The sequence below is a fragment of the Lissotriton vulgaris genome, chromosome 7 (assembly GCF_964263255.1).
Source record: "Lissotriton vulgaris chromosome 7, aLisVul1.2, whole genome shotgun sequence".
Taxonomy (NCBI): Eukaryota; Metazoa; Chordata; class Amphibia; order Caudata; family Salamandridae; genus Lissotriton; species Lissotriton vulgaris.
Window position 1 is genome coordinate 1,776,846,517 of NC_141695.1, and position 25,364 is coordinate 1,776,871,880.

A 25,364-nucleotide genomic window follows, 5' to 3' on the forward strand; every position below is an offset into this window, starting at 1 on the left:
AAGATAGAATCATTAGTCCTCTTTTTGTTGTTGCTGTTTTCATAGGAGAGAAGAGCAGTTTCAGATTCAATTCCGGCTGGCTCAGGGTCTTGCATTCCATGAGGAGTCTTATCTCCGTTTTTAAAAAAAAATTTTTTTTTATCTAAAGTGGAGCTGCTGAGGGGCCTCGTGGGTTCAGGCAGTACAGGAGGGGATTAAAAGCTCAGTTCAGTTTATGGCCCCGGCCATTTTGAAACAAAAGAGGTTGTTTTTCTTATTCTTGGCATAAACGAAAACTAATGGGGCAAAAATATGTAGCTTATCTAGCAAAAAACGAGTGGGGCACAGTAAATACCTTTATCAGCCTTCATTTCGGCATGCGATCTGCAGACGGCACCTCACGCTCTATTTGTGGAAGCGTGGGCGAGCAGTAAGGCAGTGTCGGAGGACAGTGTTAAGCATTTGATGTACACACTCAGTCAGCAAATGAATTCAAACACTCCAAGACCAAACTTCAGACCAATTGTTTTTGTATGAAAATATTCTTTTAGTTATTTTCTTTTCTTGAACCAAGCAAGCCTGGCACAAGTAAGCAATACATACTTTACAGTAGTAATGCAGTTTTGTAAGCAGTTTGAATTGTGATTGCATATGCTCTTTATTTTGGCTTACAGGATGGTTGCAGAGAAATGCAGTACTTTGTAAATACAGTACATAGACTTGAATAGGCTTTTCATTAAAATAGCAGGTAAGAAACTTTTTAGATTACTTTTCTTGCTCCGAGTTGAATACCTATATACTACTCTGGGACATTTCATGTAAATGGGTAGGTAAAATCGTTTTGGTTAAATAGTACAATTTTAAAGAATTTCTTTAGGGTTTCAAACTCCACACTTACAAACTTTTCACAAAAAAACAGTCAATGTTATCCTATGGAGGAAAATAGTGTTATCGGTTTTGAGGTAGTGGGAGTTGAGATTCTGGGGGTAGACTCTGGGGTCCCCCAGGGTTAAGGATGCACTCTAGTTAAAGGGGGATCTGGATTAGAACGCAAAGTGCACCCGTAGCGTTGCATGTGTGGCTAGGTTCTGCTTTGGCGTCAGGTGCCCTGTTTTCAATGGGGATATTGATTTTAGATTTTTAGCTGCAGGCTCTGTCCACGAAGGCTTCAGGGAGGAACCACCAGCTGGGCAGGTAAGATGGAGTGCTCGGGGACGTAGGTGCACCTTGCGTTCTCTTCTCCAGGTTGCAGGGCGTCTGGATTCAGGGGTGTCTTTTGAGGTCGGATTTCACCTCGCTGGGCCACTCACATTTCAGTGGGGTCTCAGAACAGAGTCGGCAGGCCACGTCGGGGAGTCCCGGGGGGGTCAACCTACGGTGGACTCGGACTCTGGAGCCCTGGGGGACCTCGCTGGGACCGGTGGGCCACTCGAACTAGGGACATAGGCGATGGGTGCAGTGGTGGTTCCATGCGTTGGGTTTCTTTTTCCTCAGCAGGATCGGAGTCTTTCTTTGGTGTTTCCGCTGAACAGAGCTGCTGTTCACAGGGGATCCAGTCTTTGTTGACGGGAGTCTGTCCGCCCAGTAGTTCTGGAGGTCACTAGCTGCAGGACAAGACTTTTTGGAAACAGCAGACGGTGGGGCCAAGTCAGTTCTTCTCTGCAGTCTCCTCTGCTGAGCGTCTTCTTTATTCTTCTTAGGTTGCAAAGGTCTTAAAACCTTTCTGTTTCTGGCATAACGCCTCTATGCTGTCCCCTCTACCATCTGATGTTGTCTGGAAGCGCCGGGATGCCCAAGGGTAGCTGCGCGCTATATAAGATTTTAAATAAATAAATAAATAAATCTGCCAAACCTCTCAGTTTTCAGTGTAGCCATTATGGGGCTGTGGAGTTTGTAATGACAAGCTCCCAGCACCATATACTCTTAATGGCAGCACTGCACTTACAGTGCCCAGTAATGGGCCTGGGTACTGTATGGGTTCAGGGCTCATGCACCTGTGCCCTCATCACTGGTATAGTGCACCCAGCTACAGAAATGACTGATCTATGCCAGGGCAGTGGGTTGGAGGCATGGCACACAGGGATGTGTGCTATGTCGACTTTTCACTTTGTTCTGCACCAAGGCACGCAGCCCTCAAAGGCAGTGTGTGAGTATGAAGGTACAGGGCCCCTAAGGGGGGCACAATAAGTGCTGCAGCCATTAGAGACCTTCCCTGGTCACAGTGCCCTGGGTACCTGTGGTATCATTTACCAGGGGCTGACCTGTGGCCAGAGATGCCAATTGGATTAGTTTGGGGGAAAGAACACAGGCCCTGGGAACCTGATTGTCAGGACCCAGGGAACACCAAAAAAAAGTGCATCAGTAGTCTGGCCAAAAGTGTGTGCACGTGTGTGTGGGGGGGTCGCTGCAACAGAAACCATCTTTCCTACAAGGTCCCCCCGGCGATCCTGCCCCGAGACCTGGCGACCCTTGACCTGCCTCAAGCAGACACATGCAACCTCAAACTGGAAGATCCCCCAAACCACGACCAGGAGCTGGTTAGAAGATCCGCCCCAAAAGGCACGCCAGCACCCGAAGCCCCATGGCCTTGGGTGGCCCAACCGACGGTGCCTAACCCACCCGCAAGATCCTAACTTACCTCTCCAAGTGGTGGTCGCACCCAGAAGACCTTCGTCCCCGAGCCTGCAATGCTTTTGCAAACTTGAGACTCCCCATTGAAAGCTACATGGCTTCCTACGCCGAAACAGCACTCTGCATCAAGCCCCCCTAGTAATGCTCAGGGTGCATCGTTGTGCTGGCCTAAACCCACCATGTGTACTGAGCTTAAGTCCAGGAGCTCCCAGTGGCTTGCTCGCCAGCAGCCACCAACCAGAGGCCCCCTATCTTCTATTGGATAACATTGGGCCTCAGCACTCTGCACCCGGCTGCCCTAGTGCCAGTGAGGGTATAACAAGAGTGCATCACTGACCCTGGGGTACCCCTTAGTCTAACCCCAGAACACCAAACTCCCACAACAAAGTACTTACCTTTGAACTGATTACACTATTTTCTTCCATAGGATAACATTGACTGTTTTTCTATGAAAAGTTTGGAGTTTGAGAAACTTAAAAAAGTATTTAAAATTGTACTAAGTAACAACAACGATTTTACTTACCTGTTTTCAGGAAATGTCTCAGAGTAGTATCTAGGTATACTACTCTGAGTAAGAAGAGTAATCTCAAAAGTAACTTACCTGTGTATGTACTGTATTTACAAAGCATTGCATTTCTCAGTAACAACTGTAATCAAATCAAAGTGCATATACAATTACGATCCAAACTGTATTACAGCTGCATATTTACTGCAAAATATTTATCACTTGCCTGTGTCAGGCTTGCTTGGTTCTGGAAAATAAAATCACTAAAAGAATATTTTTAAACAAAAACACTTGGTCTGAAGTTCAGTCTTTGAGTGTGTGAATTCATTTGCTGACTGAGTGTGTACATCAAATGCTTAGCACTGTCCTCTGATATTGCTTTACTGCTCGACCACGCTTCCACAAGGTGCTATCAAACTTTACCGCTGCCTCCCTTTGGGGATCCACTGGACTCTGTGCAAACTATACCTCACTTTGTAGCGCCAGCTTCCTACACACTCCAATTGCACTTTTTTCGCATCTTTTCTGTTTATTGTGGACAATTACGAATGAGAGTACGGAAGAGGGTGACCTGCTACCATGTTCCTGAGAATGTCCGGAGTGTTGTGATCTGAGTTGCCAAATCACTTGTCTCTCGGAAATGGTTAGGCGAGCAAGTGAGGCCCTATAGCTAGTCTGACTCAGGCTCATAGGTACTGAAGTGGTATGGGACTCAGTCCTTACTACTGATGTTCTGTGCTCCAAAGCATCATTCTGTTCCTGAGCAGAATCCATGCAACAGTCCTGATGACAGCTGCTTTGACTCTTGGGGCCGAGCTTGACTGGCTGAAACATCAGTGAAGAAAAACAAGTTGCAGACCTCCAGGCCAAACACTAAATGACAGGAGGGTGCAGAGTATGTGAATCTACAGCTCTACATGCTACAAACAAAAAGTTACATGGTAAGTAACTGTTTCCTTTCCTGTTTTTTCTGCCAATAAAGCTGTACATATTAACTGACCCTTAACTTGGTCTAATGCTGAGTAGAGGCACATTACGTCAAGGACCCAGCTGCTTTTACCGAAAGTCAGTCTCCTTTTTTCCTCTGACTTTCAGCATCCCCCTTCCTTTCTCTTAGAAATCCGCTCTCCCTCTCATTGAATTGCTCCCTGGAGTGACCTGGTCTGTGTACACTATGTATATTGATTTACAAACCACTTACTGTACACACATTGGCATTCTAATGAACTAACTCTGTACTTTTTGTTTTCAGGCTGACAAGCTCTTATCTCAAGATTTTGTGGTGATTCTAGAGGAAATTCTCACTTACTTACCTTCAAACCGTCAGATCCTGCTTTACTCCGCTACCTTCCCCATAAGTGTACAGAAATTCATGGTAAGTATCGCACCAGTACCCTTTAAATCTCCAGATGCTCTGCAGGTTTTTGTCTGTGTACTCTGGTTTTCTCCGCTCCTCTCGAAGGAAGGCACACCTTACCAGTGGGGCCCTTGTAAGCTGTGGCTGCTGGAAGGCTGTGCCCACGGTAATCCAGCAGTATTAGACGTTTCGGACATGATGCTTTCTCCCACACTGACCATATTCAGTGAGCAGACTGACCCCAATAAAGGCTGCCGTCCAGAGGGGGCTTGCTCGCCAGGCTACAGCCAAATACTGTGGAGCCGGCCTCAACCTGATGTCCAAGTCCAATAGGGTTTGTATGAGATGTTTTCAGAACAGAAAGGATAGAATCCACAGAATTTGTTTCCCTTCTGCTACATCTGAAAAGGTAATTGCTCCAATAATTGTTACTAATCCATTTTTTTATTTTAATTGAGGTGTTCCTGTGTAGTCGTTTCTAGGTCTCGCCTACGCAGCGCGCATGCTCTGCATAGGAGAGAGACCTAATGCTATCCGCACAGCTTTGGGGGCAAAAACAGACACACACGTTGCATTGCTTGCAATGGCAACGCATGCACGTCTGTCGATTTTCCTTGCGCGCTTGTTGTGGTCTTGCTACAGACCGCTCCAACTGCCTGTTGGAAGACTGCATTGTATGCTACACTCCACAGAGGCAATCCTTGCTCAGGATTACATGTTTTTAGTGTCCCTGTCTGTTTCCCCGCTTTCTTTTGATGCTTTTTTCCCTTTCAGTTTGGTCTCACTGTCCATAAGATTGTCATTCTTCCTGCTCCTTATACCAATTATCTGCATTTTAGTGCCACCTAGTGGACACTAGGAGAACCTCCAGCATTGCTGCTTAAGCTACAACATCCTATTAACAACCAACGGCAATGACGGGCTGCCTCACTTGTATGTAAAAGTAAGCAGGAACGGTTCTCATTGTCAAGCCATGTTTAAATATTCCTTAAACAGCATATGCCCTGATAACCTGGGTCTTTTTCAAAGTTCTCTGCAGTGTTTGTCATTCTCTGCCAGTGTACCATACCTGTCAGAGATCGAAATAGGCCCCAGGGTTTTGATCCCAGCGCCTCATGTAGCCTGTCTCCGAAACAGGCTGACCATGTAGAACCACCTTCTGCCTCATCTGCCGCTAGTTAAGCTGAGCTCTTGACTTGTGAAGTTAGCACTTGAGTGCGAAAGCGCTGCCCAGCTCCTTGCTGTAAGAAGCAGACTTCTCCTAGTGCTTGAACACTGCATCAGTCCTTTAGCAACATGAGGTACAAGAAGCACCAGCATAACGGTGAAAGTACAACCCCCATCGTGGTAGCCTCTCCACTGGACCAGCTTCTTCAGTCTGGTTGGAAGCGCCCATAACCCTTGAGGTACTCCACAGCGCCTTATCTCAACCCACTACCTTCTATGCCAGTACACTTCCTGGAGGAGCTAGATTTAGCATTGCTACACACATGGTTAGGCCTATCATGATACCGACTGCACATCTCCTCTGGTGGCAGGTTCAGCTTTGAATGAACCCCGTCAGCCATGGGAGTCTGTAATCTCCAGTCATTTCAACCATTAGTAGCTGAACCCAGAGTGGTGGAACAGTACCCCCAGTTTCATTCAAATTGCGGTTTTCCTCCTGCTTTCCTCGAAACTTTAATGGCTTCCTGGATGATCTGAGTGTTGGGTTTAAAGATTTGGGAGAACGTTGTTTGATCAGTAATGTCTACTGAAGGACCCGCTTGCTGCTTCTGTCCGTCCAGGCGCCGGGAAACCCTTTTTGGGTCGCTGAGCGCCTTACAAACTCAATAAATAAATAAAATAAACCCTTGTGTAGGAAGCTTGCTCTTTATAAAGAGGTATACTGTGCAATGAGTCCAGGTATCCCTTATATGTGGAAAGGTGCTCTCTTAGGGGGTAGGATGGGTGAGCAACCCTAGGCTTATGAGGAGAGGAGTGTTGGACATCTGCTGCATAAACACAGTCAATAAATGATGTATGCAACTTAATAAGTAGATCCACACCATTTATAAACCAGCATTGGCATAGCCAATAGGTCTCGCCTTCACGACCATTATAAGTGGTTAGCCATGCAACAGTTGATGTTGTTGCACCAAGGATATTGTGCTGCATAACTAAATACTTATAAGGTCCCAAAAGCGAAAGCCATTGGCTATGCCAATGCTTGGTAAACATTGGCTCTTCCTTGATCCTTCATGCACTCCAAACAAAGTTGCCCCTAAATTCTTATTTGGAAGTTTACATTCTGGACATCTTTTTCTTTGACTTGAATCTAGGACTCGGGCCTTTTCTATTGGAGAAAATGTATCGCCGGATATGGTTAAATGCCGGGATACCCTCCTGGGTGAATAGTTGGCCATACAAATTAACCTAACAGCTGGTCCTTCTTTGCCTCTGTTCACTTGAACAAAGCAGTCCATCCACCGCTCGATTAACCAAGTTTGTCTGGACCAAGCGAAGAACAAAGCGTGTGTTTTGCTGCAGTAGTGAGCGTTTGAGAACTGATCCAACCTGTAGGGGTAGGTCTCTAAAATCTGCTTTTGCTTCTTAAAGGCTTTCTCTTGGTGTTCTCTTTCTATAATAAGTTCCAAATTTACCTATTATGAATTTTGATGCTTGCACCTTTTTTTTAAAGCTTGACTTTCACATTATGTAAAAGAGGAAACAGGTGGCTGGTATGTGGAACTGCTGGCTTTGTGAGTTGCTGAGCAGGAAGATATGAACATTGCAAGAGTTTAACTTTTGATTTGATAATCCACCCTGTTTACACTAATGGCCTCAGTGGTTCAGTTCAGTTTATCACCTTGGCTGCTAGAGGTTTTCCCCTCCTGTGCTGGAAAATCCCTGGTGCCATTTGTTCATGACGAGCTGAGCTCGTCATGAGCAGTGAAGGGGTTAAACAGAGTTCTTGAATGCAGGGCTGGAGATAACTGATTCAGATCGCTGTTCGCAAGTAGCATGCTTTAATTTTTTTAAGGCGCACACTTGCGTTCTTGAATCACCGTCACGCAGTCCTCATCCTTTCTCTAATCACATCTGGCACGCCTCATCCCTCCTCCAGGCCTGCGGCTCACATTTGCACACCTCTTCCCTTCTCCAATCCTGTGGCCCACATCTGGCATGCTTCATCCCTTCTCCAGTCCTGCAGCCCACATCTGGTACCCCTCATCCAATCCTGCGGCCCACATCTGGCACCCCTCATCCCTTCTCAAATCCTACGGCCCACTTCTGATGAGTACATCTGCCAGTGGATTCCTCACCTTGTGAATATCCCCTGCGCCATCAACATTCGGAAACTTTTGTAGCTCTTCACGCCGACTAGGACGTAGACTACGTCACAAAGGCACGACTCCGCTCGCGACCTCGCTGACTTCACTGGACCCATAAGAGAGCCTCGTCGGTGTGATGACGTCAGTTCCCTTTATTCCGCGCTGTCGACGCCAACGGTTTCTGGGACTCTCCGTAAGTTGTTACTTTGTTTTTTCCAGTTGTATCCTGTTCTCTTTTTCTCTCTTCTCAAGGATGTCTTCGAGAAAATCCGGTTTTAAGCCTTGCACGGAGTGCGGTTGACCTATGTCCATAAAGGATCCACACAACGATTGTGTATGATGTTTGTCATCTGACCATGATGCCAAGGATTGTTCTTCCTGTAGGAAGATGAACCCGAAGGCTTTGAAAGAAAGGGAAGCCAAGCTGTTTACGGCGAAAGTTCGAGAAGAGAGGTCGGAGGAAGTCGAAGGCCAGGTCGAGATCGAGGTCGGGATCTGAGTCGAAGTAGACGTTGGGTCATGTTTCAAAGTCCAAGAAACATAAGAAGATGAAGGGGCATGGCTCTCGGCGCCGATCAGAGGAAGTTCAGTCGTCGACCTCGAAGGATCTTCGACATCGGAAGGACTATATATCTCCCTCTCCATCCCCGTTGAGAGTTGATGCTCCAGTGGATTCACCGGCGCGGTCTGCTCAGCAGTCGCCGGTGCAGTCACCAGCGCCAAATCCTTCGCCGCCTTCGGTACATTCTTTGGTTCCTGTGACAGAGGTGCCTGTACCTGAAAGGCCATCAACTTCGGTGGATACACAGTCGGTGCCGGCAGGCCCGAATCCTGTGGCGCCTATGCCAGGCGAGTACCCACCATTTCCTGGTCCAGGGGAAGATCCGTCGCATTACCTTAATGCGATGTACGGAGTTTTTGCGAGGGCAATGTACCCCTCTGGTGCACCTTCGGGTCCCATGGGTCCTATGGCTTTCAATTTGGGAGTTCCATATGCTTATGCTCCAGCTCCGTTCATGTCATTTCTTCCTGCCGCTCCTTCATGGCATTTTCTGGCGCAGAGAACGTCTAACCCAGCGCCGACGTCTATTCCTCCATCTCTAGCGCCGTCAGCACGGCCTCGTTCGACTTCGAAGGTGCCGCTGAATCAAAGTTCGACGCGGTTCCAAATCAGTCGGATCCGTGTAGGACTCGGTTGGCCCCGAAGGTGAGGTCCAGACGTGAGGCACAGAGGTTGCTGGAGGAGCAGCATTATGGAGATAAGGAGATGGAGGAAGGAGAGCTTCATGAGTCTGAGTACCTTTTTGAAGATCTAAGGGAGGCAAGTGGTTTGGATTTATCTCCAGAATGGCAACTTTCCCCTCCTTCTGATGTTCCTTACAGGGATGTGGTTCCTTACCATGTTGTGATTCGTAAGGCTGCTGATCTTTTGAACTTGCAACTCCCTACTACTGAATTTAAGTCAAATATTCTGACGGAGGTGCTTCATTCTCCTACAGTCATTGAGCCTCTGCTTCCTTTATTTTTTTTTTTGAAAACCTTTATTGTACCTTCATAATGTTACACAGCATGCCGCCTACAACCCCGATGGGCCGGCCGCTAAACAAAAGAGGAAGTTTGCAAGGACAGCCTTGTGGAAGTAGAGTTCATATATTGAAAAAGTCATTGTAGTGAAGGCATGTCACAGGGAAGAATGAAGGACGTCAGCACAATTATCATAAGGAATAAATGAGGTTTCATTTTCTTTTTTTTTCCTAAAATAACAAAAAGAACAACAGAACATCAGGAAATCACAGTGCGATCATTGACAATGTACATTGCAGGATAGGTACAGAAGCCGTCCGAGGACAGAATATAGTGCCGTGTTATCCAGGAATCAAAGTGGGATGGGAAGGAACTACCACCCTTCCACAGCCCTCCCGTAGGACCTCCCCCCGCAATCAACCCCGTTCATTCCACCCCCTCATCCTCATCAGAGTCTAGCGGATCATCCTCCGGCAGAGGATCGCACATGTCACCCCGGTAGGTGTTCCACGGGGACCAGACCTTGTTCCATTTGCCCGGACAGGCCCGGCTTAAGTACACCGCCCTTTCAGTGACCATCGTTCTATCCATGTTCATGCACCACTGTGATGTTGTCGGAAGGTCTGCCGCCCCCCAACGCTGCGCAATGTCCCGCTTCGCCACCATCATGCCTAGTGTCACCCAGAGGCTGCCATGCCGCGACAGGTCTGTTGGTTCCCATACATTGAGGAGACACCGCCGTGGCTCCGGAAGGACCGAGACCTCCAGCACCTGCGATATGGTACGCAAAACCTGGCGCCAGTAGTTTTGTATGCGCGGGCAGTCCCAGAAGGTGTGGAAGAAGGTACCCTCATCCCCGCAACCACGCAAGCAAAAGGGGTGTGGAGTTCTGTGGATGCGGTGTAGCAGTGTCCTCGTGAAGTATACCCTATGAAGGACTTTTAGCTGAACCAGCCTCATTCTGGCCGATATGCCCGCTTCTTTGGGAGAAGTTAGAGCCTCATTCCATTCGTATTCATCTAGGGCGCCTACCTCACGCTCCCATCTGTCCTTAAGGGGTGTTAGAGGATCTGGTGAATTATTTAGGAGCTTACGGTATGTCAGGGGCGTTGCTCTCTCCACCATGAAGTCAGTCAGGAGGCGATCCTCCAGCGGGGAGGACTCAGGGAGAGTCGATCCAGCAGGGATGGCGGAGAGCAGGGCATGGCGGATCTGCACGTATCGGTATGACTCGTGCGGTCCGAGGTCATACAGTTCTCTCAGGCGGGTAAATGAGATGACAGCTCCCTGTTCCCACATGTCCCCCACCGTGGAGATGCCGATGGAGTCCCAGCGTGAAAACCCCTTGCTGTTCCTTAAACTTCCCAAAGCGCGTGTGTCCCAGAGCGGGGTGAGCTTAGTAATCGTACCTTTCCATCCTAGCGCAGCAGTCGCCGCGTGCCAGGTGTCTACAGTGAGTCTGGTGGGGCCTATGAGCAGTCTCCGCTTCCTTGGATCGTAAAGCGGGGCAAGTATGTTATTAGTGCCTAATTGTGCCCTGTCCGCTTGGAACACCGGGTCAGATTGTGGAGCATGCAGCCATTGGTTGATGGGCCTGAGTTGTGCTGCCCAGTAGTATAAGTGCAAGTTGGGAAGTGCAATGCCGCCCTCATACCAGCCCCTGCAGAGTTTAGCTTGGGCTATACGTGCAGGGCGATTGCCCCACAACAGCCCGGAAACCACCGCTGCAACCCTCCTGAAATATCCCGCTGCCACCGGGAATGGTGTGTTATCCAGGATGTACAGAAAGCGGGGCAGCGATTTCATCTTGTACAAAGCTGCTTTCCCCAGCATCGTCAACGGCAACCCAGCCCAGAAGTCTGTGTCTTGTTTGAGACGTTCCAGTGGTGGCATGAGGTTTAGTAGTTTGTGTTCGGAGGGGTCCCTCGTGACATAGATACCTAAGTATTTAAAGGAGGAGCCGGCCAGACGCAGAGGGCAGTCTGGCCCGAGTGTCAGGGTGTTCCCTGCCAGCACATATAACTCCGACTTGTTCCAGTTTATAGTGTAGCCGGAAACTTCACCATGTTCGTTGCACAGGCGCAAAAGGGCCGGGACGCCACGCTCGGGATCCGTTAGATACACCAGCATGTCGTCCGCATAGAGGGACAAGCGGTCCTCCCATCCCTCCCTCCATTGAATTCCCTTGAGCAAGGGAGTTTGTCGTATGCGAATAGCCAAAGGCTCCAGGGTAAGCGCAAAAAGCAGGGGAGAGAGAGGGCAGCCCTGTCGGGTGCCACGGCCAAGCGGGAACGTGCGTGATATGTGGCCATTTGCCACCACATGTGCCACTGGCGCTGTGTAAAGAAGCTTCACCCATGAGATAAAGTTCGGGCCGAAGCCCATATGGGACAGGACTTCAAAGAGGTAAGTCCACTCCACAAGGTCAAAAGCCATCTTCGCGTCCAGGGCCAGTATAACTGCACTATCGCTAAGTTGGTCCGCCCTTGCCAGCACCCGTGCACCCTTCTAAGATTCAGTGCGGTGTTTCTGTGCGGCATGAACCCCGATTGATCTGGGTGGATAAGGTCGGACAGATGGGGCAATAAGCGGTTGGCCAGGAGCTTTGCCAAAATTTTGCTCTCCGCATTCAGCAGCGAGATGGGGCGGTAGGATGCGCACTCTTCTGGAGGCTTGCCAGGCTTTGGTATAGCCACAATCGTGGCCGTCCGCTGATCCAGCGGGAGCTGGCCCTTTTCACGACATTCTACGTACATCTTAAGTAGGCGGGGACAAAGGTCGTCAGTGCGTGCCTGGAACCACTCGATCGGAATGCCGTTCGGCCCAAGTGCCTTACCGGGTTTGAGCGCCCCCACGGCCAACCGAAGTTCGTCTGCAGTCAACGCCGCTTCCAGGTCGGCCGCGGCCTCCGGCCGCAGCGACGGAATATCTATGTCGCTCAGTGCACATTGGGCCGCAATTACGGTAACCTCTCTTTCGGGAGTGTACACCTTCTCGAAGTGGGACGCTAGCGCCTCCACCACCTGGTCGGGGTCAGTTAGCATCGTGCCATGTTCGTCCCTCACCTGTTGGATCCCCCTGGAGCTACCCCCTCTCTTATCAAGCCAGGCCAGCATCTTCCCCGTCTTGTCTCCCACATCGTACACCCGATTCTGTGTCTCAGTGATATGCCCCTGTACCGTGAGGCGTGCATGGTCAGTGTATAACTGCTGGTGGAGGGCAAGAGTGTGTGTCGTGTCTTCTGTGGGGTCAGCTTCGTGGGCGGTTGTGGCGCCGCGCAGTCGGAGCTCGAGAGCAGCGTGCTCAGCTGTTCGTTCCTTCTTATGCGCAGCTATTGAGCCTATAGCCTGTCCCTGCAATACTGTTTTATAGGCCTCCCAGAGAATCTCAGCAGAAGCCGCGGTGGGTTCGTTTTCAATGAAATACTGCTCTGTTACCCTCCGAAGGGCCCTCCTGACTTTCGGGACCTTAAGGTAGGAGGCCTGAATGGGGTATATGCGGCGACGGGAGCGTGTCCGTGAGGTAATGGTGAGGGTCAATGGTGAGTGGTCGGAGATGCCACGAGGGTGTATGCCTACCTCATCTACGCGCTGTATCCCGTCCCCCAACGCTAGGAAGTAATCAATGCGGGACAGACTGTTGTGGACTGTGGAGTGAAACGTGTATTGTTTAATCAGGGGGTGAACATGGCGCCAAACATCGATCAGCCCCAGTGCCTCTAGGAACCGCTGAAACCGGGAGGGACCCCCCGGCGGAGCGGCCACCGGAAACCTGTCAAGCTGCGGGTCTACAGTTGCGTTGAAGTCTCCTCCCAAGAGCATGTCACCGTCCGGGAGGGACAGCAAGAAGTCTCCCAGGGCCGGAAGCATCACCGAGTGTAGGGAAGGCGGGATATACACTGAGACCACCGTTAACGGGCGACCGTCCCACTGCCCCACCACCGCCGCAAAGCATCCCTGATTGTCGGTTTTAGTGCGGAGCGTGATGAAGTGGGAGGATCTTTTGATCAGTATACCTGTGCCCCTAGAGCCAGTGGAAAATTCGGAGTGCACGAGCATCCTATACCCCCTCCTGTCCAGGGCCTTAGTAGCTCTCCCCACCAAATGAGTCTCCTGCATGAGTACCAAGTCTGGTTTATAGCGCTTCACTTCGGACAGGACTAGGCCGCGTTTTACCTTATCCCCTAGGCCCCGCACATTCCAGGAAAGAAGCCGGAGGGCGGAGCTACTTGTCTGCGTCCCATCCACCCTCATGGCATTGAGTCGTTCATCCGCCATCATCAGACATCAAACACATCATACACCCAGCAAGAATCATCAGTACCTGCAATAGCACAATACTAGTCAAAACACACTGCACAGTTCTTGATCGACTTAGCGAATTTCCCATGAAGAAGAAACAACCCCCCCCCCCTCCCCTTCCCACCCTGCCTCCCTGCTAAACGGACCTTCAACTGCCCGCCACCCCAACTCAGCAGAGCGCTTATCCCATTCCAAAAACAGAGTACTTGCGCGTCAGGGGAGAGTGTCCCCCAAAGCCGGCGGTCCCCTTGCCGCCCTCGGGATGTCCAGGCCAGAGTCCAAGAACGACGAGATAGAGCAATCTTTATGGGAGAAAGTCCAAACAGTACATCGCCTGCGGTTCTCATTCGCCCCCGGAGGCCCCAGTTCGCTCCAGTGATGGGGATGCACTCTCGCTCCTCCTAGCCGAAGTCTGTGAGCCGGGCCTGCTGTCGGTTTCGGGCCTGTTGCGTCGACGGTTTGATGTGCGGTCCACCGTGCGCCATCCTTCCAGCCAATCTCTCGCTGCCTCCGGAGAGTCGAAGAGCCAGACCTTCTTGTCGGCCACCACACGTAGCCGGGCCGGGAATAGCATGGAGTACGGCAATTCCTGTTCGCGGAGAGTCTTCTTCACCTCCAGGAAAGTCCTCCTCCTGCGCGTGACTTCCGCCGTGTAGTCCGGGAAGAAGGAGATGCGTGAATTTTGAATCTGAATGGGTGGTACCACCCTGGCCGCTTGGAGAATTGTCTCGATCTCTAAAGTTAAAAAGTCTTGCCAGGATGGGACGAGGGGTAGCCCCAGGTTTAGGTGTCCCACCGGGTACCCTATGGGCTCGCTCAACAGTAAAGAAGTTGGAGAGCCCCTTAGGGGCCAGCTGGTTCTTGATGAGGTCCTCCACGTACAGGTCCATGGCCCCTTTCGTTTCGGATTCCGGGACCCCCAAAATGCGGACGTTATTCCGCCTGGAGCGCCCCTCGTGGTCATCCAGCTTGTCTTTCAAAAGTTTGTTGTCAGCCTGCAATTTTTCCATTGCCACCTGTAGATCGGAGACGTCTTCCACGAGTGATTTGGCCACCACCTCCACTTGCTTCACTCTTTCACCCCTTTTTTGGAGGTCGGCTCGTATGAGGGTCACCTCGGTAGCGGTCGAGCCAACGGTCGCCTGAACCTGCTCCAGGGCACGCAGGACATCGTCCAAAGTAGCCTTTTTAGCCCCGTCGCTGTCCGCAACTTTGCCCAGAGACTTGCGTTGCTCAGGCTGGGAAAGTGCCTGGTTATCATAGGCAAATTTGCTGAGTTTCCCCTGAGCGGCGGTTTGTCGGAGTCCCTTCCCGGCCATTTTGGCTCGAAGCCGGGCCACTCTCGGTGATAGGGGAAGTAGGCGAAAGTTCAGCTAGGCACAGTTCGGGGATCGCTGCTGGCGGGTCGGCCCCTTCGGCGCCAGGTCTGCCTCAGCTCCAGCAGGCTAGGGCAAGATGGCGGCCATCGCGCAGTAATTTCAGACTCCAGTCGTGGTTGAGTGCCGCTGCCAGGCACTGCCCCGCCTCGTCGCCGGAGAGTTAAGGTCGGGAGTGGAGTGTGCAAAGGGAACCCGCCGGTCCGGATGGTCGTTGGTGTCGGACTACGTCTTCGGCGGGTACTTCCTGTCGGCTGTGCCGGGGAGGGTCCACTTCCGCCCGGATGGAGCTCGGCCAGAGCACCGCGGCTGCACTCGTGCCACCAGGCCGCACTGTGATGGAGGATGAGGTCGGTCTTTCTTCCTCTGCCTGGGGCGTGAAAGCTCCCAAATTTCTCCAGCAACCGCCGTTCGGTCACCGCACCCAGGACACCCCTTCTGGGACGAACATTGAGCGGATAGGCATGCAGATTGTTGCGGGAAGCCGCCTTGCTACGGGAGCCTCTCTAGGTTGCTGCCGCCATCATCGGCTGCTAGCCACCCCCCCCGCCTCTGCTTCCTTTTAATGAAGCTATTACAGAGCTGATTTTGGATGTTTGGCAAAAACCCTTTTCTGCTCCTGCAGTTTCGAGTTCAGTTGCCAGACCTTACAGGGCGGCTCCGGGTGATTGGGAGTTTTTATCTTCTCATCCTGTGCCTGAGAGTTTGGTTATTCAGGCTGCATGCTCAAAGAAATCGGCTGGAGCTTTTCCGCAGACTCCTTGTGATGGAGAGTCTAAGAGAATGGATCAGGCTGCTAAAAAGGTATTTTCATCAGCTTCTACGGCTCTCAAATCCACCAATGCCACTTAGCTTTTGGGCAGATATGTCCATGCTTTAATGGATTCTGTAAGTCAACTGACCCCGAAGTTGTCTGAGGAGGACAGAAAGAACTTCGATGAGGTCTTTTCTGACACTCGGGCAGGTGCAAAGCAAGTCATTCAAAGTGGTCTTGATGCAGCGGACTCTGTAGCCAGGATTATGGGGTCTTAGGTTGCATTTAGGAGGAGCGCATGGCTTACATCTTCTGAGTTTTCGCAAGATGTTCAGGCAACTCTTTTGGACCTTCCATTTGACGGTTCAAGTCTTTTTGGAAAGAAGGCGGATGCAGCCTTGGAGAGGTTTAAGGATAGCAAGGCTACTGCTAAGTCTCTGGGTCTGCAGACAGTCTAGGGGATCTTATAGAAAGTACATGGGCTTCAGAAGGTCGTCCTTTCGGTCCTCCAAGCAGCCTCAGCAGAAGCAGAACTCCCTATGTATATCTTACAGGGTCAGGAACAGAGGTCCCCCACAAGGTCGTCAGCCCTCTTCTACCTCTCCCCCTCTTACCACAGCAAAGCAGCCCTAGTTTCAGTATTCTGGATCATGCTGGACCTGTCGGGGTCGGCTTACCCATTTTCTACAAGATTGGGAATCGGTCACTACTTACCTTTTGGGTTCTAGATCTTGTTGAAAATGGATATGCTCTTCCCTTTCGGGAATTTCCACCAAATTACCCTCCTTGCCAAGGGGCTTGCTTGGAGAACCACCTTCTTCTCCTGCAGGAAGAAGTTCTGACTTTGTTGAGAAAAGGCACAATAGAAGTGGTCCCAGAGCAAGAAAGGGGTCAGGGATGCTACTCCCGGTATTTCTTGATACCCAAGAAGGATGGCGGGTTACGTCCAGTCCCGGATCTCAGGATCTTGATTCTTTTTCTGAAACAAGAAAAGTTCAAGATGCTCACCCTAGCGCAGGTTCTTCAAGCGCTGCAACAAGAGGACTGGATGGTGTTGATCGACTTGCAGGATGTTTATTTTCATATCCCGATCCTGAAGTCGCACAGGAAGTATCTCCATTTCATGGTGGGGTCGCAACATTATCAGTTTGCGGTTTTCCCGTTTGGACTTACTACTGCACCTCGAGTCTTCACCAAGGTGATGGCAGTGGTGGCAGCCCATCTCAGAAGATCGGGGATTCCAGTTTTACCCTATCTGGACGACAGGCTGACCAAAGCGGAGTCGCCAGAGAAGGTGCTTCATCATCTGCAGGTGACATCGCAGTATCGCAGCTGTTGTACAAGTTGGGTTTTTCGATAATTGTGCCAAAGTCTCACCTGGTGCCCTCTCAGTGCAACCTGTTCATAAGTGCTGTACTGGATACCACTGTGTTTAGGGCATTCCCTCCTCCTCAAAGGATTCTCGACATTCAGGAAATTATTCCCTTATTTTACAATGGAGCGGTCGTTCCAGTCCTGCAAGTCCTTCGCCTGCTCGGTCTGTTTGCTGCCTGCATTCTGTTAGTCAACTATGCACGCTGGCACATCAGGGCGCTCCAGTGGTGCCTCTGCAGGCAGTGGTATCAGCACAAAGGAGATCTCCGGGAGTCTGTGAGGATCTCCAGAGATGCTGCAAGGGATCTATCTTGGTGGAAAGTGGAAGGCAATCTGACTCATGGAAAGGCCTCCCATCGGTGGCCACAGTGATAGCGGATGCCTCCACTCTAGGGTTGGGTGGGGTGCTCATCTGGGGGACCTGGAGATCAAGTATCTTTGGTCTCCAGAGGAAAGGTTGCTTCACATCAACCTTCTAGAGTTGCGGGCAATAAGTTTAGCTCTCAAAGCCTTCCTACCTTCCCTTCGCGGTCAGTCCGTTTAAGACCTAACGGACAACACTACCTGGATGTGGTATGTCAACAAACAGGGAGGAGTTGGGTCGCATTGTCTCTGCAGAGAGGCTCTGCGTCTCTGGTCCTGGGCTCAGGACCATCAGATTTGTCTGACAGTAAATCATCTGACAGGAGCTCTGAACGTACGTGCAGACCGTCTCAGTCGGCAGTTCTCTGCCAACCACGAGTGGAGGCTACATCTGGAGGTGGTTAGTCATGTCTTCCGGACGTGGGGAATTCCTCGGGTGGACTGGTTTGCCACTCAAGAGAATGCTCACTGCCCGTCATTCTGCAGCCTCCAGTTTCCGATGGAGGGATCTTAGTGGGACGCAATTCAGTTGAGTTGGAGCTCGTAACTCCTTTACGCGTTTCCTCCCATACCCTTGATTCCTCGGGTTCTGAGGAAGATTCGCCAAGACCGTGCCCAAGTCATATTGATCGACCCGGATTGGCCAAGAAGGGTGTGGTACACAGATCTTCTCCACCTCTCCTCGTGCCCACCGCTCCGTCTCCCTCTCAGGGCAGACCTCCTTTCGCAGTCGCTGGGGCTGGTTCTACACCCCCACCTCCAGAGCTTACACCTTCATGCCTGGAGATTGAACGGGGCAACCTGAATTCTTTTTCGCTACCGCCTGACGTGGTAGATGTTATTTTATCGGCTAGGCGGCATTCCACCAAGTCAATTTATTCTTACAGGTGGTTCAAATTTGTTTTATGATGTGGGGAGAAGTCTGTTGCCCCCTTAAGGGCCCGTTTATCCAACATGCTTCAGTAGGCTCCTTCTCTAGCCCATCAGGGCTTTGCTGTGGCTACTGTAACAGTTTATGTTCGAGGCATGTGGGCTGCTGAATTCATATCTGTGCATAGATCGCCGCCTAGTGTTGGGTCCGGATGATCGCACATTGTTGTCCTGGAAGAGTCTTCGAAGTATCACGAGATAGGTGGCTCCTCCCCTGGACTACAGTGCGCATGGGCATCGACTCCATCCTCAGATTGTTTTTTTCCGCCACTGGGTTCGGATGTATATTGGTTCCCTCTAGACGGAATCGATAACTAAAGGCCTTTTGGCCTTAAAGTTTTTTTCTTCGTCGGTATAGTCTTGCGTTCGGTGCCTGATTCTTCCAGCTCGGTTCCGAGCCGGATTCCAAAGAACCGCGTGCTTTCGACGTGGAAGGCCCAGTCGACGCCACAGACCCTATCGACTGATCATCATGGAACGGAGCCCGTTCAATAGATGTCCAGTGTGCAACTCCAAGTATCCCCACATCGACGTCCACCCGGTGTGCAACAAGTGTCTGTCGCCGGATCATGATGAAGACAGCTGCATGGCTTGTTCCCGTTTCAGATCCAAGAAGACGCTTAAGCATCGACGCGCTGCGCGCCAGGAGGCCCAGCACACTGCACCGGCGCCTGTGGACATCTTCGATGCTGGGGATGATGAGGGAGCTGACCGGGAAGTTGGTGAAAACCTGTCGAATCCCGCGTCGGAGGTAGACTATAACTACGACGCGGACGCTGAAATGTTCGAAGCGGAAGTCGTCGTCGACTAGGTAGGAGACGACGACAGGGCCTTTGGGGCCATGGAAGATAGCTCGAGCGAAGAGCTAACTCAAACTGACATTGGGGCCGAAAAGCTTCAAAAGGCTCAGGTCGAGTGATCGCCACTGGGCCTTACCCAAGATCTTACTATGGGTTCTACGGCCCCGCCTACGGGCTCGGCTACAGACATTACTATTGAGCCGCACCCTGTTAAATCGAAACCGAAAGTGCAACCAACGGTCTCGACGCAAGCGAAAGCACTGGTGCCACCCTCGAAACCGAAAGTGCGCATTACTTTGGTCGGATCGAAGGCCTCGGAGCCGTCGGCACCGATGAAGCAGAAGGGTGTTGTCGATCCGGAGACATAGGTCAAGTCCGTCGAGCCGAGTAAATTGGCGCCGAAGACGGTCGACACCAACAAAGGACTTGGTGATCCGAAGGTTCTCAAGACTCCGCGTCCCCAAGACAAGGCCAAGAGCGGCGCTACCCACGAGTCCACGTCTAGTGGTGCCTCGAAGGATCCCGTCGACTCGGCGCGGCCGTCCGCCGCTTTCTCCAAGAAGGTAGCGGACTCCCTAAAGCGCATCAAAGAGATGGCCTCGACCGTCGGCCCGAAAGATCCTCCACCTTCGAAGCCGGTCGAGAAACCTCAAAAAGCGTCGCGCCCATTCACTTCACGTTGCCGCCGAAAGTGGCGCCGAAGGCTTTCCACCCCTAGGATGGGCGCCAGCGTGCCCGAGAAGGTGCCCTCTGTGCCGTAGTCGACGACGGTGGTCCCAACCTTAAAGCATCGACAATCTTCGTTGGAAGAACATCAAGAACACTTTATCGATGCCAAAACGGGCAGACTTTCCCTCCATTAACGGAAAATTGCCCCGGAACAGCCAATGGAGTCCTACAAAATTCCTTTGAAGAAAAAGGATTCAACTTCAACTCCTGTTCTTGTGGAACCACTTTCTCCACATGACCATGATGTCTCACCCACTTACTCTGACGTGTTCGCTGGGGAAGGTGATGTTGATGACTAGTACAGCTATCCTGTCTACACAGACCCTGAAGATACCAATGAACCCTGGGCAGCTGGTGCTGACCAAGGTGATCCTCACTCTGCCCCAGACACTCAACTCTATGCTGTAAAAACGTCGCCTACGGAGGATTCAGCGGCGTTTAATGCCCTCATTGAAAGGGCGGCTAAAAATCATGACGTCCAGCTCCATGCTGACCCCATTGAAGTGGACTTTCTTTTTGACACCTTTTCAGTCTCAGAGAGAACTGTTAAGACTCTGCCTATGTTGAAGGGTGTCTTAAAGCATGCTGGAGAAATCTTTAAGGAGCCTACCAGAGACAGGGTGATAAACCCTAGGATTGAGAAGAAGTATAAACCAGCGCCTACTGACCCTACTTACATCAAGGGACAGTTACCTTTAGACTCTCTTGTTGTCTCGAATGCCCGGAAGAGGGCTAATACTCCAACAACGGGTGATGCTCCTCCCCCAGATAAAGAATCTAAGGTGTTTGAGGCATCAGAGAAAAGGGTGGCAGCTCAAGCGGCCAATATCTGGCGCATTTCAAATACACAAGCACTTCTAGCGAGGTATGACAGGGCACACTATGACACACTGGAGACCCTGTTGCAGCACCTGCCAGATGAATACAAAGAGGCAGCTGAGATGCTCATCCAAGAGGGGAAGCTGATATCCAATGCTTCTATTAAATGCGCACTGGACACGGCTGACACCGCGGCCAGAGCTGTGAACACTAGTGTCATGCTGAGACGACATGCCTGGCTCAGAATCTCAGGATTTAAGCCAGAGATACAGACCACCATTCTTAATCAGACAAAAAACCCTGATCATCTGTTTGGCCCAGAGGTGGACACCACCTTGGAAAAGATAAAGAAAGACACTGAGACTGCTAAGTCCATGGGGGCCTTGCAGCCCCAGCAATTCAGGGGTGGTTCCTTTCGTCGCTCAAGCACTAGAGGTGTTTCCAGAGGCCAGCTCTCCCAAACCACGCAGTACTATAAAGGCAACACACAGTCCACATACACCAAACAAAGTCGAGTTGGATATTGTGGAAACCGCGCCAAAGGCAGGGGTCGTGGAAACAACAACTCCAGATCCTCTGCCACCACAAAGTGACGCCTTGTCACTGTCCCCCGACCACGCAACACCGGTCGGGGGGGGAGACTTCAGCAGTTCCTGCCAGTCTGGTAATCCATCACCACAGACAGGTGGGTCACACAGCTTATACAGTACGGTTATTGTCTGGAGTTAACATCCACTCCACCCAACATACCCCCAAGACACCGTCCTATGTCCGCCGAGCACTTGCGCTTATTGCAGCAGGAGGTCATAGTCATGCTGCAAAAAGGGGCAATCGAGCTCGTGCCTGTGGAAGAAAGAGGCACAGGAGTTTACTCACTGTACTTCTTGATACCAAAAAAGGACGGGTCCCTCAGACCCATACTGGACCTCAGACCCCTCAATCAGTACATTCTATTGGAGCACTTTCACATGCTGACCCTGCAGCAAGTGCTCCCGTTGCTCAGTCAGGGGGATTTTCTAGCAACTTTAGATCTAAAGGATGCGTATTTTCACATTCCGCTGCACCCGTCACACAAAAAATACCTCCGGTTCACCATCCAAAACCAGTTCAAGGTTTTGCCTTTAGGGGTCACCATGGCACCCAGGGTGTTTACAAAGTGCCTGGCGACGGTGGTGGCGCACCTAAGGAGACAGAACATTCATGTCTACCCTTATCTGGACGACTAGCTCATCCAGGCAAAGTCAGCCCAGCAGTGTGCCGCCCACATGTCCCACACCATTCACCTTCTTCACGATCTGGGATTCTCACTGAATTACCCAAAGTCCCACCTGCAACCCGCCCACATACTGCAGTATCTGGGTGCGACGATGAACACTCTGGCAGCCACGGCACAGCCAAATTCAGTGAGGGTCAGCAGCATTCAATCGCTGATACAAAGATTCAGACCTCAACACTCTCCTCCAGCGCGAGTGTTCATGCAGTTGATAGGCATGATGGCCTCCTGCAACTCCATAGTCCCGCACGCGAGACTACATATGCGTCCGCTTCACGAGTGCTTAGCACGTCAGTGGACTCAGGTTTACGGACAGTTGAAAGACCTAGTGTTGGTGAGCGGTCGGGCATACAACTCTCTGAATTGGTGGAAACCACAAAACATTTGCAAGGGACGACCGTTCCAAGAGCCTGTGCCACAGATAATCCTGACGACGGACGCTTCTCTCCAGGGATGGGGAGCTCATGTACTCCATTACACAGTGCAGGGACTATGGACACCACAGCAGAGGAAGATGCACATCAATGTTCTGGAACTGATGGCTATCTTCATGGCGCTAAAAGCCTTCAAAGTACATCTGTGCAACAAGGTCGTGTTGATCCGGATGGACAACATGACGGCAATTTACTACATTCAGAAGCAGGGAGGCATATCTGAAAGAGACACGTTAGTGATAGATTCCTTACCTTAGAATATCCCCAGGCGTCAGACTGGATCCGGAAATTTTTGCGTAGCAATACCCCTGCGCGCTGGTAGGCGTCGTCTGCGGCTCCGCGTCCGTCGTCGGCGTCGTGAGCGCCGGGATGACGTCATCGGAGTATATAGACGGCGCCCATGCGCGCTGACGTCAGTTCTTCTTTTTTCCGCGCCAGCTAGCGCAGATCCGGAAGAAGCTCTACCCCCAGTCACTTTTTGACTGAAATCTTTTTGATCCTCTACTTAGTCGATTCTCGACTATCGGTGCCAGGGATGCCCGGGTTCAAGCCTTGCTCGAAGTGCGGCCGACTCATGTCGGTCACGGACCCCCATCGCCGGTGCCTGAAGTGCTTAGGCCTCGACCACGACGATCAAACCTGTGACGACTGCCGGGCCCTGACGTCGAAGGCTAGGCGGGAGCGGTCCCGCAAGCGTCTCGAGCTGAGGCAGTCGGCCCCGCGCCGCTCCAGGTCCCGGTCCCGGTCCCACGGGAGGTCGAGGGACAGGTCGCGAGGTCGGAGTCATCGACGTTCCGGGAGTGGTCACCGATCGTCTGGTTCCAAGTCCTCAGGTAAGAGGCATGAGAGGTCGGAGCGACACCATCGGTCCTCCGACCCGCCCCGTCGCTCGCACGATGCGACCGGGGATTCGGGCGACACCGCCCACGCGGCTCCGCGGGAGTCGCAAGCGTCGCCGCCTGCCCCACACCTTCGGGTCCCTGGGCACGGCGCGTCGCAGGAGGAGGTCGAGAGGTACCTCATGGCCATGAGGGCCCTCCCTCCTCAGTCGGTTCCCGTGGCGCCTTCGGGCCGATCGGCTCCGTCTGGAGGTCCTTCCGGGTCGGGCGCTTCGGCCCCGACGACGTCGGGTGCTTCGGCCCCGGCGCCGCTGGCGACTTCGGTCCCGGCGCCGCGCGACCTCGCTGGATCCGGCTCCGGATCCGGGACCTCGCCGGTCGACCTTACGACCTCACCGGCGACGTCCCTTCAGGTGTCGTCCCCGGCAGCCGTAGTGGTTGCCGACCCCAATGCTTCCTACGGTCCGCCTCAGGCGTCGGAAGGGCGCCGCTGGGCGCCGATTCCGACGACCTTCGGAGAATTCTATCTCCATGAGGAGGCCCTGGCTGTTGATCCTGGTCTCCAGGAGCCGGGTGACGAGGAGCAGTGGGAGGGGTCCGAGGACCCTCTGGCACGTGATTGCCAGTCTCATCAGGACTGGACATATGAGCTTGGGGAGGCCAGTGGTATTGACACATCGCCAGACACTGGATTTACATCGCCCCCGACTGTGGCTTCGGAGGCGGGTTCCGCTTACAGTGTAGTGTTGACGAAGGCAGCTAAGGCCCTACACCTTGAGCTCCCCGTCGCGGCCGTGACGACTAATCTCCTCACTGAGGTGCTCAAACAGCAGTCCGGCTCCGCGGAGCCCCTTCTGCCGTTCAATGAGGCCTTGTGTGACGTTCTGCTGGGCACTTGGTCCAAGCCCGCCACAGGTCCCCCTGTGGATAGGAACGTGGCCAGACGCTACCGCCCGGCACCGGGCGACCCTTGCTTTTTGTCCACCCACCCCACCCCCGAGAGCCTGGTCATCCAGGCCTCCACTTCCCAGACCGCATTCCCGACGGCCCCGCCCGATCGGGAATCCAAGAGATATGAGCAGTTCGGGAAGAAGGTCTTCTCGTCTGTGAGCCTAGGGCTCCGGTCAGTGAACACCAACTGTCTCTTGGGCCGCTACACCCACACTCTGTGGGACACGGTTGCGGAGGTGCTGCCACAATGCCCTGAGGAGGTCAGGGCTAAACTCAGCCAAACCCTTGCGGACGGCCGAGATGCGGCACGCTTTTCTATCCGGTGTGGGCTGGATACAACGGACTCACTGGGCAGGGCGATGGCAACGACGGTGGCGGTTCGACGCCACGCCTGGTTGAGGTCCGCCAATTTCTCGGCCGATGTCCAGGCCACTCTCCTGGACATGCCGTTTGATGGCCGTCGCCTCTTTGGCGACAAGGCAGACCATGCGCTGGAACGTTTTAAGGACTCCAGGGCCACGGCCAAGTCCTTGGGCCTTGCGGCCCCACGCCAGCAATCGGGTGCCTTTCGCTCCTTTCGTGGCCACGGAAGGGGCGCCCCACCACGGACCGTCAGCCACGCACCGCAGAATGTTCAGCAACGCGGTGGCGGCCGTGGGAACCGCCGTGGCGGTGGTCGGGGCCAGCGGCGAGGCCAGTCCACACCTCCCTCGGCAGCCCCCGCCTCAAAACCTTCCTAGTCCGAGCTTTCAGGCCCATGTGACGCCTGTGGGAGGCAGGGTTCGCCATCACCTCTCCCACTGGCATACAGTCACTTCGGACAGGTGGGTGCTGCAAATTGTCCGAAGGGGTTTCTCCCTCCCCTTCGAGTCTTCCCCTCCATCCATGCCACCTCAATACCACCGTGTGTCGGGGGATCACTTGCAACTTCTGCAAGAGGAGGTTTCGGCCCTCTTGGCCAAGAGGGCCATCGAGCGCGTTCCTGGGCCAGAAGTAGGACGTGGTTGTTACTCCCACTACTTTCTGGTACCCAAGAAGGGCAAAGGGGGCCTACGCCCTATCTTGGACCTGCGGAACGTCAACGGCTTCCTCCGGACGGAGAAGTTCAAGA

General features: G+C 52.4%; 1 protein-coding gene across 3 annotated transcripts in view; it reads left to right on the forward strand.

The window, feature by feature from the left end:
- LOC147706660 (putative ATP-dependent RNA helicase DDX6) overlaps positions 1 to 25,364 on the forward strand; it is a 233,233-nt gene that overhangs the window by 93,439 nt on the left and 114,430 nt on the right. For all 3 annotated transcript variants that reach the window (XM_086933166.1, XM_086933165.1, XM_086933167.1), the window contains exon 8: positions 4,368 to 4,490. In XM_086933166.1, coding sequence (XP_086789292.1) covers positions 4,368 to 4,490 — 123 coding nt within the window. The remainder of the gene's footprint in view (positions 1 to 4,367; positions 4,491 to 25,364) is intronic.